General features: G+C 40.6%; 3 protein-coding genes across 3 annotated transcripts; 1 reads left to right on the top strand and 2 right to left on the bottom strand.

Annotated features, from left to right (window-relative positions):
- The first annotated feature begins 569 nt into the window (after positions 1-569).
- Positions 570-4,324, top strand: LOC115682650 (uncharacterized). The gene is made up of 6 exons (XM_030606939.2): positions 570-933; positions 1,467-1,520; positions 2,356-2,429; positions 2,981-3,098; positions 3,204-3,262; positions 3,992-4,324. Exons 1-6 carry the CDS (start codon positions 784-786, stop codon positions 4,068-4,070), a joined length of 534 nt encoding a protein of 177 aa, XP_030462799.1. The 5' UTR covers positions 570-783; the 3' UTR covers positions 4,071-4,324.
- Positions 4,325-8,314: 3,990 nt separating this feature from the next.
- Positions 8,315-9,385, bottom strand: LOC115682642 (zinc-finger homeodomain protein 1-like). Its single transcript, XM_030606921.2, has one exon. The coding sequence runs from the start codon at positions 9,229-9,231 to the stop codon at positions 8,584-8,586; it is 648 nt and encodes a 215-aa protein (XP_030462781.1). The 5' UTR covers positions 9,232-9,385; the 3' UTR covers positions 8,315-8,583.
- A 2,032-nt stretch (positions 9,386-11,417) lies between these two features.
- Positions 11,418-13,841, bottom strand: LOC115682641 (extradiol ring-cleavage dioxygenase). The gene is made up of 3 exons (XM_030606920.2): positions 13,550-13,841; positions 12,438-12,808; positions 11,418-11,701 (listed from the first exon to the last, which is right to left on the bottom strand). Exons 1-3 carry the CDS (start codon positions 13,787-13,789, stop codon positions 11,509-11,511), a joined length of 804 nt encoding a protein of 267 aa, XP_030462780.2. The 5' UTR covers positions 13,790-13,841; the 3' UTR covers positions 11,418-11,508.
- Between the last annotated feature and the right edge of the window lie 783 nt (positions 13,842-14,624).

Genomic DNA, 14,624 nt, shown 5'->3' on the forward strand with positions numbered 1-14,624 from the left:
ATCCTCGAAAATATTTAGACATAAATTTTTTTCGATCAATGAATGTATTTTTTCATTAATTAATTATTTAAAGGGATACAACCAATCATTTTTAAGAAAATATTTTTAAAATTATTCATTTTTTCCAAAACAAATCATATTTATTTTCAATTGAATTAATACCACGAAAAACCCCAAACTAGTATATCTATGACAAATTTACCAAAAACTAATTTTTTTACCACGAAAAACCCCAAACATGTATACCTATGACAAATTTACCCTAAACTAATTGTTGACCAGCAAAAACCTCAACATCCGATAGTTTCCATTAAATTGGTACATCTGTGACAAACGGAGGGTAAAACTCCAAACCGGTGCCCGTCAACTGCCACATGTCATCCAACTTAGCAATTTGACAGTAAAATTTAACGGAAACTAATGGATGATAAATTTGTTGTATTAATTTTGAGATTTTTGGTGATCAAAAAATTAATTTTTAGATAAATTTATCACATATATATCAGTTTGAAATTTTTCGTGATATTAACCATCTTCATTTTCAATTTTGCAAAAAACAAAACAAAACAAAAAACATAATAGACCCCGGCGCCAGCGGGTTCTCGCCTCTGTCTTCCGTTGCCATGTCGGAATCCAACATCTGACGTTGGGAGTGACGTCGCATTCCGCCTCCCGATTTCAACCCGATAGAAAGTCGCCGAGATCCGAGCTGCTCCGATCGAACTCGGCTCAGAGATCGGAGTGGGATCTGGGCTCGCGGATCCGGCGGAGGAACCGGGAGCGATGGAGAGGATGAACCAGGCGTACGAGAAGGTCAAGATGCTGGTCGGCATGGAGGTGGACGAAGAAGAAGCGGCCGCCCCGTCCGCCTCCGCCGCCGGCGATTCCTTCATGGACGAGTTCAATCGCCAGTGCACTCTCACCACCAAGCAGGTCCCCCTCCTCCTCCTCCTCCTCCTCCCTCCGTCTCTTTCCTTTTGTCGCGCTTGCGCTGCCGACGGTGATGATCGTAGTCCTCCTCGTTGTCGAGTCCCGTGGATTTTGAGCTGCTCGGAGGTTGTCGTTGTTAGGGTTTCTCCAACGCCGTGTTGGATTAGCTTCATCTGTGAGATGGTGTTAAGCAGGATCTGCTCAGCGCAAGCATTTCGACTCCACTTAACTTCTTGTTGTTGGTGGTGGTGTTGTGTTAGTGAGATTGATAGCTGGATTTGATCAATTCTTCAATTGTATATCTGAAGACATTTGTTCTAAGTATGGTAATCCGCCTACATTAACAATTTGATCTCTTTGTTAGTAATCTACTGCAGATAATTCTGATAATTTGCCTCGTGAAGTAGAGAAGGATGCACAATTGACATTTGACTACTTTATATTATTCTTTTTCTTGATTGCAAGACTCTAGCCTATGAAAAACATTCCCCATTAGTCTCTTGACTTAACCTCGTTTATCTTCTCCAATTGGACAGAGGTTCTATGGCTTTGCCATATGTTTGGCTGCTGGGTTAACTTGCACGCTGTTGGTAAGTCCAAACAAGTAACTGAGTTTCAGATTTAGTGTGATCTATGCTTTTGGTGTGCTTGCTTACGATGACCTACGGAAAACACATGAATTCCAATTACAAAGAATCTAACTGACAATTTTTTATTGCTTTCTCGATGTGGTACAGAACTTGATATGTAGAACGTCCATGCTATATTAGAAGGTAGGCAAATGAACATACTTTTGCATGAGAGCTCACGAATTTGAGGCTAGGGGATTCTTTAATTACCTAGACGATCATTATATAGAACTGAAGAACCTAAATGCCTGATGGGTTGTTCCGTTTGGTGCCTCTTACTGAAATACTTTTTGCTGATGTGAAATTCCCTGAGGGTTTAATAGAGTTGGTTGAGGCTGAGCATCTGGAAGCCTGGTCACATGCAAGTTTCAATGGCGATCCGTCAGGCTCACCTCTCGGGCCTCCTACGTTGGTAAATTATAAGTTTGGGTGGATTTTGGGGACTGCTAGGACCTGGTGGGACTAATTGGGTGCTTTAAAAGGTCCAAACATTCAATGCCATATGGAAGAAAAAGCGAATTCAGGGAAAAGGAAAAAGCAGAGAAAAAGAAGTGATTGTATCTTGGAGCGGATACTATTCAAGATATTTGTACATTGTTGGGGATTCTTAAGGAAAAAGAACAAAGAGAGATTTTTCTATCCATGGCTGGGACCAAGCACTGGGCACCAAGCATATATATTTTCCCGATTGTATATTAATGTGATTTTCATGAGAAAAAGAGTAGTTCTTGTATCATTCCTGTGGTATGTATTTCCATGGTCTTATTAGTTCTGATATCATTTTTTGCCTTGGCAGTCTATGCTTGTTTTCTTCCATCCAATGAAATTTGGTATCACATTCACTTTTGGCAATCTGCTTGCTCTTGGGAGGTTTGTGCTTGGACTAAATACTGCCTTTTGTTTTCTTACCTAGATAACTTAATTCTGCTTTTGGTTTGTAGTCATTTGCTGTGCATGTGCTTTGTGCATTTCTGCAATTTGTTCCTCAATTTCTTACTGAAATATCAGAAATTGAGTTTTCAGTTGTAACTTGGTTATTAACTAGTTCTCCTCCATTATCTCCGACATGTTTACTGGTCATGCTATTTGATAAGCTTAAGGGCGTATCTTGACAGACTTTTACTTTTTATGTCCTGCTTAATCTAAATCTTGTGGCGGACGCCCTTTGACTTTTTTCTTAACTCTATACGCTTGAAATTTTCACAGTTTACAAATGTTGACATGGAAACTCACATATATATTTTTCATAATTATTTGAAATTTGGAGGATATTTTACTTTGTGGCAGGAAAGAAAGATAGTACTTTATACTTAATTATAATCAAACAAGCCCTGAGTTGGTTTGAAATTCTACGTTGGAGTATCATTATTGATTGGTCTTCATGCTAAGTCCCTGAGTTCAAGTTTCTTTCTGATTAACAGCACGGCATTCCTGATAGGCCCAAAAAGGCAGGTGAATATGATGCTTGATCCCGTTCGTATCTATGCAACAGCCATATATCTAGCAAGTATCATAGTGGCCTTGTTTTGCGCCCTCTATGTAAGTTAAAACCGTTGCTTATTCACTAATAGTGTATTAGACCTTTTCTTTATATGAGAAAAAACTGAAATCTCGCTGATTTTGTCCCTTGATATTCTTGTGCAGGTTCGTAACAAGCTGTTAACGCTCTTGGCTATCATTTTGGAATTTGGTGCCCTTATCTGGTGTGTATGGAGTAGTACATCTATACCAATTTCACCTGATCAAATCATGCTTTTCTTTAATTTGATCCTTCATATTGGGTTTTGGACCCATGAAATGCAACTATCGAAATCGATGGATTCCCAAGTAAAAGCAAAATTGGAGAAAGTCGTATGCTTCTTTTCTTTTTTTGTCATGCTTCTTGGGTACCGCTTTTTGATCTGATGAAATGCCGAGGAAGGCTATGTAGCTGAGGTATGACTTATTTATAATTGAAATTTCTTGTGGATATTTTATGATTAAGAAGGTAAATATAGATATGCCATTGACCAGTGTTCACAACTAAATCAACCAAAAGATTTGGTGCATTGAGTACTAGAGATAACTTATCTAAATGGCTTAATCAACTTTATGGATATATGTGCCTGGTTCCGCAGAAAGTGAGGCCATCTAGACCTCCCCTTTTTGGCGTGCCTTGAGCCTCTCTATGCACTTCACTTCTGTCCCTTGATCCTACAAGCTAGTCTCACTGATTCTTTAGGAACTATTGCTAGTTTATAACTTAACAAAAAATAAAAATTGGACTGTGGAATCTTCTATTTACATTGCTATAGGACCTGAAAGGCTGGGGATCTTTGAATTCTTTTTTTGTTGCTTTGTTTCTTCTCTCTTCTTCTTTGATGCTGTTTTTCAGATAAAATGCACATCATCATTGGTTACTTTGTCCACTAACGTATTTCCCATTTCTACAGGTATAGCTTGAGCTATGTCCCTTTTGCAAGATCTATGGTGTCAAAAGTCATGTTATCTTGTTTTGACACGGAGTTTTAGATAGATGTAAATCGGAAAAGTTGTGCATACTAAGCACAGTCGCTCTGAAAAGCATCCAGGGAACCATTCTGCATTGGCTGTGATTGGAGGTTAGTCAATTTAGTGGTTCGTGCTGAAGGTGAAACGTGGAAAGTGGAATGAATGTATTTCTTTGATGTGTCTTTACTTTTACCCCTTAAGAGCCTTATCTGTAATTAAAGGGAATAGTTGGGGCTTTGGATTATTCATAATCATGTAGAGAGTCAATTCATTAATCATATCGTTCTTTATGATTTGTCACTGCTAGAAATGCTGACTTTGGAATTTTCACTTATGGACTTGAGACTTGAGATCTCAAGTTACTCTGATATGTCCTTTGTCCAAAAATTTTGTAGCTGCCAATGATTCCATTTAATTGGCCCAGAAAGATTTTTCTGTTTGTCTCTCCTAAGCTGCCTATTAGTGGGAATAACTCTTGGAGTTCAGCAAACTAATCTCTCTGCTCAACACTTGACCAAGTTCAAATATACGTGCTTGTCCATTAGCGACGAATATCCATCATAAGAGCACGGAACATGTGTGGTAATCTAAGAAGTTGGTTTGGTACATGATCAGACTCCTAAGAAAATTGATGATATTGTCGTAGTGATAAAGAACGATGATGGATGTTGATGACTTATTTGGGACATGAACCTATTGATGCCTAATGGATTCTAGTGTAAGTTGATGGGATTTTTAAAGGTGATACTTTCTCTATTTTGAACCAAGATTTGAAGAATTGAGACTCCTTTGAGCATAAAACATAACTTTTACTGAACGCACCATTCATTTTGTGAAACTCAGTAACCGAAAAGGTTTGACATATATATGACACATTTAGGGCGCAAATGATAATTATTCTGTTTCTAGAATAGATTTCTGGCCGGAAATAGATTTTTTTAGGCAAAAGTACACCACAAGTGCCATAACTTGTGTACGGCGATCACTTTGGTGCCATAACTTTTTTTCGGATCACTTTGGTGCCAAGTCAGAAAAAAAGAGATCACTTTAGTGCCAATTTGGTCGGAAATCCGACGTGGCATTTTTTATTAATTTTTTAGGCCGACGTGGCTCGCCGGAGGCTGAATCAGCGTGTACAGTTAGCATTTTTAATTTTAAATAATTTTTTAACGTGTACAGTCAGCATTTTTAATTTTAAATATTTTTTTTCCTCTTTTTTCCTTTTTCTTTTCTTTTCTTTTTTTTCTTTTCTCCCCTCGCCGGCCGGTTGCCGGTGGCCGGCCGGCCACCGGCGAAGCCCGGAAGGGCCGGGCGAGGGCGGCCTTGCCCATGGCTGCGAGGGGCGGCCGACCCTCGCCGGCAACAGGCGAGGCCGGCCCTCGCCGGCCCGGGCGAGGTCGCCCCCTCGCCGGCCCGGGCGAAGGAAGCTCGGCCCGGGCGAAGGAAGCTCTCGCACGGGCGGGCGAGGGTCGCCCACGCCCAACTCAGGCGAGGGCGACCCTCGCCCGCCCAAGCGAGGGCTTCCCTCGCCGGCGTCGGGCGAGGGCAGCCCTCGCCTGGGCTGGCCTCGCCTGTCGCCGGCGAGGTCGGCCGCCCCTCGCCGGCCATGGGCAAGGCCGCCCTCGCCCAGCCCTTCCCGGGCTTCGCCGGTGGCCGACCGGCCGGCGAGGGGAGAAAAGAAAAAAAAGAAAAGAAAAAAAGAAAAAAAAAAGGAAAAAAATATTTAAAATTAAAAATGCTGACTGTACATGCTGAAAAAAATTATTTAAAATAAAAAATGCTGACTATACACGCTGACTCAGCCTCCGGCGAGCCACGTCGGCGTCAAAAATTAATAAAAAATGCCACGTCGGATTTCCGGCCAAATTGACATTAAAGTGATCTCTTTTCCTCCGACTTGACACCAAAGTGATCCGAAAAAAAGTTATGGCACCAAAGTGATCGCCGTACACAAATTATGACACTTGTGGTGTATTTTTGCCGATTTTTCTATTTCTGTTCCCTTAACGAGTTTCTAAACAAAAATATGTATTTGATAACGACACTAAATTTTTCTTTCGGGAACAGAAATTCGTTTGATAATGACACAAAATTTCTCCTTCTTACGCTTTTTTCCATTCATCGACGGGCAACGATCACAAGGATGAGCGATGAAAAGAGTTTTTATTTCTTTTTTTGTAAAAGTAAAAAAAATTTATTTCTCATTTCTATTCCAAAATTATTTCTGGACTAAAAATTTGTTTCGGAAGTAGAAAAATGAAATTGCGTTATCATGCACGCCCTTATTTGTGGAGCGGAAATGGTTAGAAATTGCAAGATGTTGCAGAGTGGCTTCAATGGAATATTCAAGTTTAAAGGATGTTTTAGTAAGACACGGTGAAGTCCTGCGGTAGCGCGGGTCTGAATATTGATTATTATGCTAATCTTAGAGAAAGAGGTAAATGGTTAACTTTCACAGGAATGTATTGTCAAGTACCACATGAAGAGAAGCTATGACTAGTCAAAATGCTTTATAACTATTGTTAATCGAAGAACGAAGTAATTCAAGAGACGGCCTTGGGTTGTTTGAACATTAGATGCTTATGAAACAATGCAACATTGAGGGATCTTAAAGCTAGGGATTATATTGCATGGACGAAAAGGAAAACAACTTGTGCTGAAGAAAATTTGCTGATAAGCGAGTTTTTAACTTTAGTTATATCCTGGAGGGCCCAAATAAACAAGAATTAGCTGCTTAGACCATCTAGTGACACACTCTCTTTCGCAAGCAGCCGCTTATATTAAACAAAAGAGATTATGAGAGTTTATTGCCATCACTTTTGACAAATACAAAGATAGTGGGTCATCGATTACTGCCTATTGATCCTCATAATTAAACCTCTTAATCTAGATTAGCCTTTCTTTGCATTTTCTTTATCGTATTCGGGTATCCTAGGCTTAATCCTGATGCTTGCTTGTTGATTAGTTAAGAAAATAATGGCAACTCAATTGAGTGCAGAGGCAAATCTCCTCATCATGATTATCTTATATTGTGATTTCAAATTTCCTCCATATATATCCACTCATCATTTCACCCTAGCTGGAGTCCCATCAATTCCTCCTTTCAACTTTGGCATTCTACGCAGCAGTGGATGCAAGCACATACCATTCGTAGTCGTTTCCATCCAAGCTACAAATGCATAGAACAAGTCCTGTATGTTTATCCCTTGGTTAATCAAGTCCAAAACGATCAAATTTGGTCAAATGAGGTCTAAACCTTTTGAAAATGTTCGATCCAGACCTAATCTCGCAGCGAATGGCATTTTCCTGACAAAAAATGAGAGACATTCGGTTTTACCTGAAACTAAGCATAACTTCGGCTGTAACTACGGAATAAAACGCATAGATTTTCTGTAATCGTAAAAGTCAAATTGTCATGCAAATTGAGGACAATATCCGGTTTAAGCCAAAACTCTAGAATCAGCCTTTCGATATGAAACCGATCAGAAGGACGGGTAAAGCAAAATTTCCATGTACTTAGAAGAGTGACTGTTGAAATTTAACCACGTCGAGATGGAGAACAGGAAATGATTCTGAGCAGAAAAACCAACTTTTGGTGAGGCACCATAGTCTCTCCTGATACTTGATCAAACTTCTTGGGAGAAAGAAGAAATAAAGAAGAGTTTCCCCACTTTACCAAAAAAAAAAAAAAGAAGAGTTTCCCCATGGTGGTAATTATAGTCCTAGCCAAATTCTACATATAAGCACTTCATCAATATGTGAGAGACTGAACGTGATTTTGACAGGGAAATATTTTCTCGTTTAGCATTCTTGACCGGGCTGTCTGAGCATGAGATGCTTACTATCAGACCAGAGGGCAATATTAGGCCCCAAGTTTCAGTAGCCACTGTGGTCTAGACTCTCTAATGAGCTATATTTATACTCAGAATGCTTTTATTGGAAAGTTCGTATGTCTTCTTCTGATCCTCAATTCACTTTCTTTTGTCCATTTTCTCTTTGAATTTTTCCAAAAGATATGGTGTTTACTCTTTCTGTCCGATCTTCGGATTGCTAGCTGTCAAGCTTTCCAGCCTTCCACTGTAAAGGTCCTTTGCACATGCATTTCTACGGTTTATCGGAACAGAGGGGAACTCTCCTCATTAAAAATTCTCCAAGGTTGGGGAAAATTTGGGTTCTTTTTGTCAGGAGCTCACTGTTAATTGAGAAGCTATCTGCTTTCGCATCCTCAAGCATTCATTGAAGAAGACACGCATATTGCCAAAAACTTGATAAAAGAAGACAGTAGGACCAATTATGTCAACACTATGATTGTTACGTCAGTAATGCGGGAATGTGGGAATTATATGACTCTTTAACAAGCAGACTAAACAGGATTAGAGATACAGATTGAAACAGCGCTAACTTGAATGATCGACTGCAGCATGATCATTGTCTAATTAGAGAAAGTGATGGCCACGGAATAGAGAAAGTACATGAATGAAAGGTTGAGTACATGAATGAGGTGGATTACGTGAACCCAGGAGAAAAGGTGGCATTATAAACGTTTGCTGGGGAGATAATTATGCTTGTTGTTGTGCATCCAAACCTTAAGAACTCTCTTCTCGATCCCAAGCTCTTCGCAGAATTGCTCCACTGCATGTTCATCCAGCTTCTGCATTCTCCATCCGGCTTTCATTGCGAAGGCCAACAGCTTCTCCTTCTGCTGTGCAGTGAACTTGGTCCTGTACCTCCTCTTCTTCTTCTCAACAATCTCCACCTTGTGAGTTTCATCTCCACCATTATCTGTAGGACTATTAAGAGGATCTGACTGTAGCAAATGCAATGTCAAGCCTCTTGAAGCATCTACAATTGAAGGGTGTACTGCTAGGATTTCCCTCCTGTGGAAATTACGATGGCAATTGCAGGCCGAGCATTTGAGGGCATTGAGCGTTCCTTCTTCTCCACTAGGCATGAACTCGCCGCACCCGTCCCTTGCATTCCCACCAATTGCAGCTGCATGATTCTTCTGGCATTCTCCATATTTTGCGACACCTGACCCTTCACCACCATTCAGAGAAGGTCCTCTGTTGTGATCTTCTCGTTGTTGAATATAAGGCGGTGGCGAACGAGGCAGAACTTGACCATCAATATCATCACTGCTGCTTCTTGACGATGGCAGCAGCTTGTCGCCTGCTTGGCTCATACCCGTCAATTTCTCTCTTTCTCCCCCTCACTGGGCAATGGATTTCCAAATCGTTCGAAATAAATTAGAGCTAACCGCATTAGATAGAACTCCTTTCTTTATTAATGAAGAATAAAAAGACAGCACTTTTCAAGGCGGTGGAAGTGAAATGGAAGCAAAGAAAGAGGTGCTTTTTCCATAACATGGAAAGCTACACTATATATAGTGTCTGCCGGCAGATGAGTAGGTGTTCAAGGGATGTCATATTCCCACATCTTTTGACATTCTCCGCATACTTTCACAGCAGCACCAACAAGGTAATCGATTTTGTTATTAAAAAAAACCATGCTATGTATACTAAGAAGGTGTAAGAAGACCATTGATGGTGAATTTGTAAGGAAAGCTATCATTAGTGAATATATCAGATAATGTATGAATAATATGCATGCTATGGATATCAATGGAAGAGGGAGGTGGGAGTTTTTTGTTTTTATACCAGTATACAGAAAAGGGACTGCGTAAACATTTCAATTCAGCAGGCACTGATAAAAATGAACATTTGTGTCCAAGAATTCAAGTAGCTGGTTGGTGAAAACTTTGTTCTACTTGTACTGTCAGAGAGCCTGCCCTGCAATGCATCCAGGCTCTTATGTTAAGCGAATACTAATTCCTTAGATAACTCCTAGTTTCCTTTGTATTATATATTGAGCATTTCTACTGCAAAATCACAGTTTTACTGGACTTTCTCCTTTTCTCCTCCTGCAAAATACTCTACGACCAACATTGGTATATGGATTGTTTAGGCAAGCGAAACACCGTGTGATGATGAGGACGATGGTTCATTTACTTTCATATGCTACGTGGAAATCGTACTCAAATCAAAGAGATGGTGACTCGATAATTCCAGTGAATCCACTCTAAAACTCATGATTGTAGATAGGTTCAACAGTCTGTTAATTGAAGTAATCAAATTCAATGGACAGGAGACTAAAGTAAGCGCGCAAGAGCCTAGAATGGGACAAGAAGCTTAATCAGGTTTCATAAAATTAAGGTTCTTTTGAGGTTGCTTTGAAGGAAGGGAATTATTAGATAGATTAAGGTAGCTGTTGGGATCGATAGCTCCTCTTCCCATTAATTTATCATGTAATCCCTTCGCCTTGCCGTGAATTTCTATGATTTAGTTGGAGTTAAATACAATTGTGTCTTTGGGTCAATAAAGTAATGTCATGTGCCCATCCGTACTCAATGGCCAACCCAACTTTCGAAGCTTTAACTTTACTTTTAAGTATCTAATCAGCATCCTACTACCCATAGTCCCAATATGGTTGTTGTTTCTAGACTTGGACTGTGTTTTTGAGATTTCTCTATGATCGTGGTTGGTTTAGGTAGGTTTTTTTCTTTTGGGGACCATTCGAACTAAATAGGTTAAGATTGCGCATTCCATCTACCGAAGGGAAATGACTCCAATCGTTCGTTAAATCAGACTATAGTGACATTATTCCACCAATAAGCAACTTGAAAGAGAGAGAGGCGGCAAAGTTGTTGTCTCCTTATTTCAGAGTTAAAGCTATGGCGATTAATACTGCATAAGAAACTCTCAATTTAAGATCAAATGCACCGTTGAATCAGGTAAGAAGGTAGGTATTCAAGATTTTGCTAAAATTTGTTGCCTCAGATCAGGAAATTCGACTGAACCAACACCGTCCTTGTGTTAGACTTGCTGCTCATGCTCACACCACACACACAAACGTGCACATGCATATGTAGGATCGGTTTCTCAGTTTTGATAGAACGAAGTATATGATCTTTTTCAGTGCGAGTAACAAGTGAGAATTTCTTACACACGCTGATCATTAGGGAACCGCATATTTCCATCATATTAACAGCTTGTAACCCATCATGCTGTTTTCTATCAAATGCTGTCTCAAAGTCAATTGGAAATGCCGAAAGTGACTTCTCTTTTTAACTTTGAGTTGGTGCTTTGGACTCGGGTGAAACAAATGTGCAATATTTCGAATTCCTCAAGCTTCTAACACAGTGAGTGTGAGGTACAGCCAGACTGTAGAAAGCAAGGGGTGATCGACCACAATAAATCTATTCCCCCAAAGTCACGGTGCATCAAGAAACATGAGAAGCAGGATGCAGCTGAAACTCCACAAACACTCTCGTATTCTTATTGACTGAAACAAATTAAAAGGAGACAGAGATTAGCAAACATATAAGTTCAGGAATGTTTATAAGGCAGGACTTGAGAGCACAACAGCAATACACAAGATTGCATATTTTACAATAAATTGATCAGCTGTCCTTGGTGAATTCATAAGAGGAATAAGAAAGGGTTCCGTTACTCCAGCTATGGTGGATGAGTTTTGCCTTGGCGTTGACACCGGCAGCGCCCATCGCGACATGCAATGGGTAAAAGTGATCTGGCCATGGGTGAGCCTTTTTGGCGTGGGGTGCCCTCTCGTCATAATGGTTGACATCTTCATATCTGCCATAATAAAGAAACATATTCTGGCAATGAGTTACTTCGTAAGCCAAAAGAAAACAATTCCTGAATTTCAAGCCTGTGACATACATGGAGAGATGATTTAGTAACATATTCCAGAATGCCATTCGACATAGTAAGAATCAGTCAAGATGTATGAGAAATATAAACAAGTAAAACGTGACAGAACTCAGCATCAACAAATGGACTCACCCAATTGAAAAACCAATCCCAGTTGAGCAAAAAACTTATTGCACTGAGAAATAACCAAGGAATGGCCATGCAGAAGAAAACTGCTATGCAACTACAGACTTGCATAAGCAGCATGGCAATCACAAAAAGGCAAACTTATAGTTTCGCTCATTGATGAAAATTTTGAAAGCCTTAATTTGCTTGAAATCTTTCAAAGTAAAAATTGCATCAACTGCAAAAGCTTCTTCTCTGAACAAAATTTGCAGCACTCAACATCTCTTGCGGAAAAAGTTTTGGCAAAGTGTCACAGTGCAATCTGAACCAAAATTAATCAGTGCAAAGCGAATAATGGCAACAACAGTTTGTTCCCAAAATGTATTTATACGAAATGTTAATGAAGTAGTCATTCTTAAAAGTGCAAAAAATTTACAGCTATCATGATAACAAACCATCCCTGATGATGACGATTATTGTTCTAGAGTTAAATCAGCTCCAACACAGTATAGTAAACCATCCAAGTAAACAAAAAGTTTGCTCTAACAATTACCTTCCTTCAAGAAGAGCATCCTTGAGCCAGGTGTCAAATTCTGAAGCCCAAGAAGGAACAGGAGCATTGCCAAAATGAATGTCTCTCAAGTTGTGAGTAGTACTTCCAGAACCAAGAATTAGAACGCCTTCCTCCTTGAGAGGTGCCAATGCCTTTCCCAAGTTATAGTGATATGTACCATCTCTATTAGACTGAATGGAGAGTTGACACACTGGAACATCAGCCTCCGGATACATGAACATCAGTGGAACCCAAGCACCATGGTCAAGCCCACGTTTGGTGTCTTCATTGACGCGCTTGAACCCAGATGCCAGGAGCAGTTCCTTCACCCTCTTTGCCAATTCAGGAGCACCAGGTGCAGGATATTTGAGCTGACAATCAGTACAATTGGTTAGATAGACCAACCAACTTCCTTGCTTTTACTTCACGAATGAGATATGGCGGCACTCTGTCAATGCTCAATCTAAATCAGGTCCCCAATGCATGTTTTATCGGATGCTGCTTAGGATAATCCTCTCTTCAATGGCACTGGGATTCTAAAAGTGAATTTTCTAAGTGAATGAGCATACCGAGGCTAGTTTTCCCATGAGGTGATTGGTTACATCTATAGCTATCTTTTCCCTATACATGCATTCTGAATGCAAAAGCAAAACAAAACAAAAAAGGGTCTGGCCTTTCTTGGACAATAAACTCTCAGAACTGTTGTTGTTTGTTTCATAAACCAGGGAGGGTGCAATGTGCAACCTAACACCACAACATGCAACCGCAGGCATATAAGGAAAGCAAAGCAAGAACGTGTCAAAGGCGATAGTCAGCCGCGGCAAAGTTCTTTAAATGGTGGGTGGTGGTAGGTGTAGAACCAAATCATCAAAAATACGGGGGGCAAGTAGTTCAAACAAACAGTCAACGATGGACATGGAAGCCCGATTCCCAGTTTCAAACATTCCGGAGAATCAACGCGACGACATCAGGGACCAAAACCAAAGCCAAGAAGATCAAGAAACAAATCCACCCAGTAGCAATACGTGCGATGAGAAATCACCGGCGAGAAAACAGAGCCAAAGGACCAGATAGAAGTCAAGAAAAGAGAGGAGAGCTTATGATGAGGGAACCTGGTACATGGGCTTGGGGAAGTTGTAGAAGTCGTAGATGGTGTCGTTGCGATCGACGACGTTGACGGAGGGCTCCTTGGTGTCCCAGTGGCCGGAGATTATGAGGATGGCCTTGGGCCGCTGAGGCAACACCGTGTCTTTCCACGACGACAGGAAGTGCCTCGCCGGAATCGACTCGTCGATCGACATCATCGGCGATCCGTGCGATATGAAGAACGCGCTCTTCATTGCTTGATCCATTGACCGATTCCTTCTTCTTCTTCTTCTTCTTCTTCTTCTTCGAATGAGTGGGAAGGCGAAACCGTCACGTCCTCCATATTTATACGACAAGAAAAACCACAGGAACCAACGGAACGTGATGTGACGTCTCGTCACGTTGGTCGGAACGTGCTTTGGTCATAAGCTAACTGGGGTTCTATGTCTACTCACGATTGGCTCGCTTATTTCGAGTCGGTCTCGAGTTTGAACTGCGCACAGAACGTATCGAACCGAGCTCAGGATCGCCTGATCTAGTAAGCTCGTAAGCCTAATTGAGTCCAATTACGTTTGTATTAACTTTTAGTGGATATTTAACATATGTATAAACGAACGTGAGAAATTATTGAAATTATATAGAATTCGAGACTTATTTACATTCGAGCACGAGCTCGAGCATGAATGTCGATACTCGATCGAGCTCAAGTCGGATTTCGAGCACCAGGTTTATGAGCAAAGCTGAGTCAAGCATGACTCAGCTCAATTATATATCTATAAACCCTCGAGCTCAGGATTTGTCTTGACCAATCAATCATCGTTTGCGTTTCATGCGCGAGTCATACACGATCAATGATTATGATTATATCGGGTCTTATATTCTTGTCCACAGAAGAATTTCTCTAAGGCTCTCAACCCCATACGTCAAACACCCAGTGGAGGAGACCAACATATAATAAAAAAAGAAAGTTAGCAGGTGAGAGCAAGAAGAAGAGTCAGCAACCATCCTCCTAATCATTGACCAGAAGAGAAAGGGCTAGTCCTATTCAGCCTTAGGAATAAGTAAATGAGATATGGCCGGCGTCATTTAGTCAGCAATTAT

This window comes from Syzygium oleosum, unplaced genomic scaffold, assembly GCF_021117445.2.
Source record: "Syzygium oleosum isolate NSW1041296 unplaced genomic scaffold, Sole_v2.1 Sole_v2.26, whole genome shotgun sequence".
Classification (NCBI taxonomy): domain Eukaryota; kingdom Viridiplantae; phylum Streptophyta; class Magnoliopsida; order Myrtales; family Myrtaceae; genus Syzygium; species Syzygium oleosum.

What these genes read in the sequence shown, in the direction of transcription:
- LOC115682650 (XM_030606939.2), top strand. Translation starts at nt 784, where the DNA reads ATGGAGAGGATGAACCAGGCGTACGAGAAGGTCAAGATGCTGGTCGGC. An exon ending in GCACTCTCACCACCAAGCAG is followed by an intron (nt 934 to 1,466) that starts GTCCCCCTCCTC and finishes CCAATTGGACAG; the next exon opens with AGGTTCTATGGCTTTGCCAT. An exon ending in CCTTGTTTTGCGCCCTCTAT is followed by an intron (nt 3,099 to 3,203) that starts GTAAGTTAAAAC and finishes ATTCTTGTGCAG; the next exon opens with GTTCGTAACAAGCTGTTAAC.
- LOC115682642 (XM_030606921.2), bottom strand. Translation starts at nt 9,231, where the DNA reads ATGAGCCAAGCAGGCGACAAGCTGCTGCCATCGTCAAGAAGCAGCAGT.
- LOC115682641 (XM_030606920.2), bottom strand. Translation starts at nt 13,789, where the DNA reads ATGGATCAAGCAATGAAGAGCGCGTTCTTCATATCGCACGGATCGCCG. An exon ending in TCCCCAAGCCCATGTACCAG is followed by an intron (nt 12,809 to 13,549) that starts GTTCCCTCATCA and finishes ACTGATTGTCAG; the next exon opens with CTCAAATATCCTGCACCTGG. An exon ending in GATGCTCTTCTTGAAGGAAG is followed by an intron (nt 11,702 to 12,437) that starts GTAATTGTTAGA and finishes TTATTATGGCAG; the next exon opens with ATATGAAGATGTCAACCATT.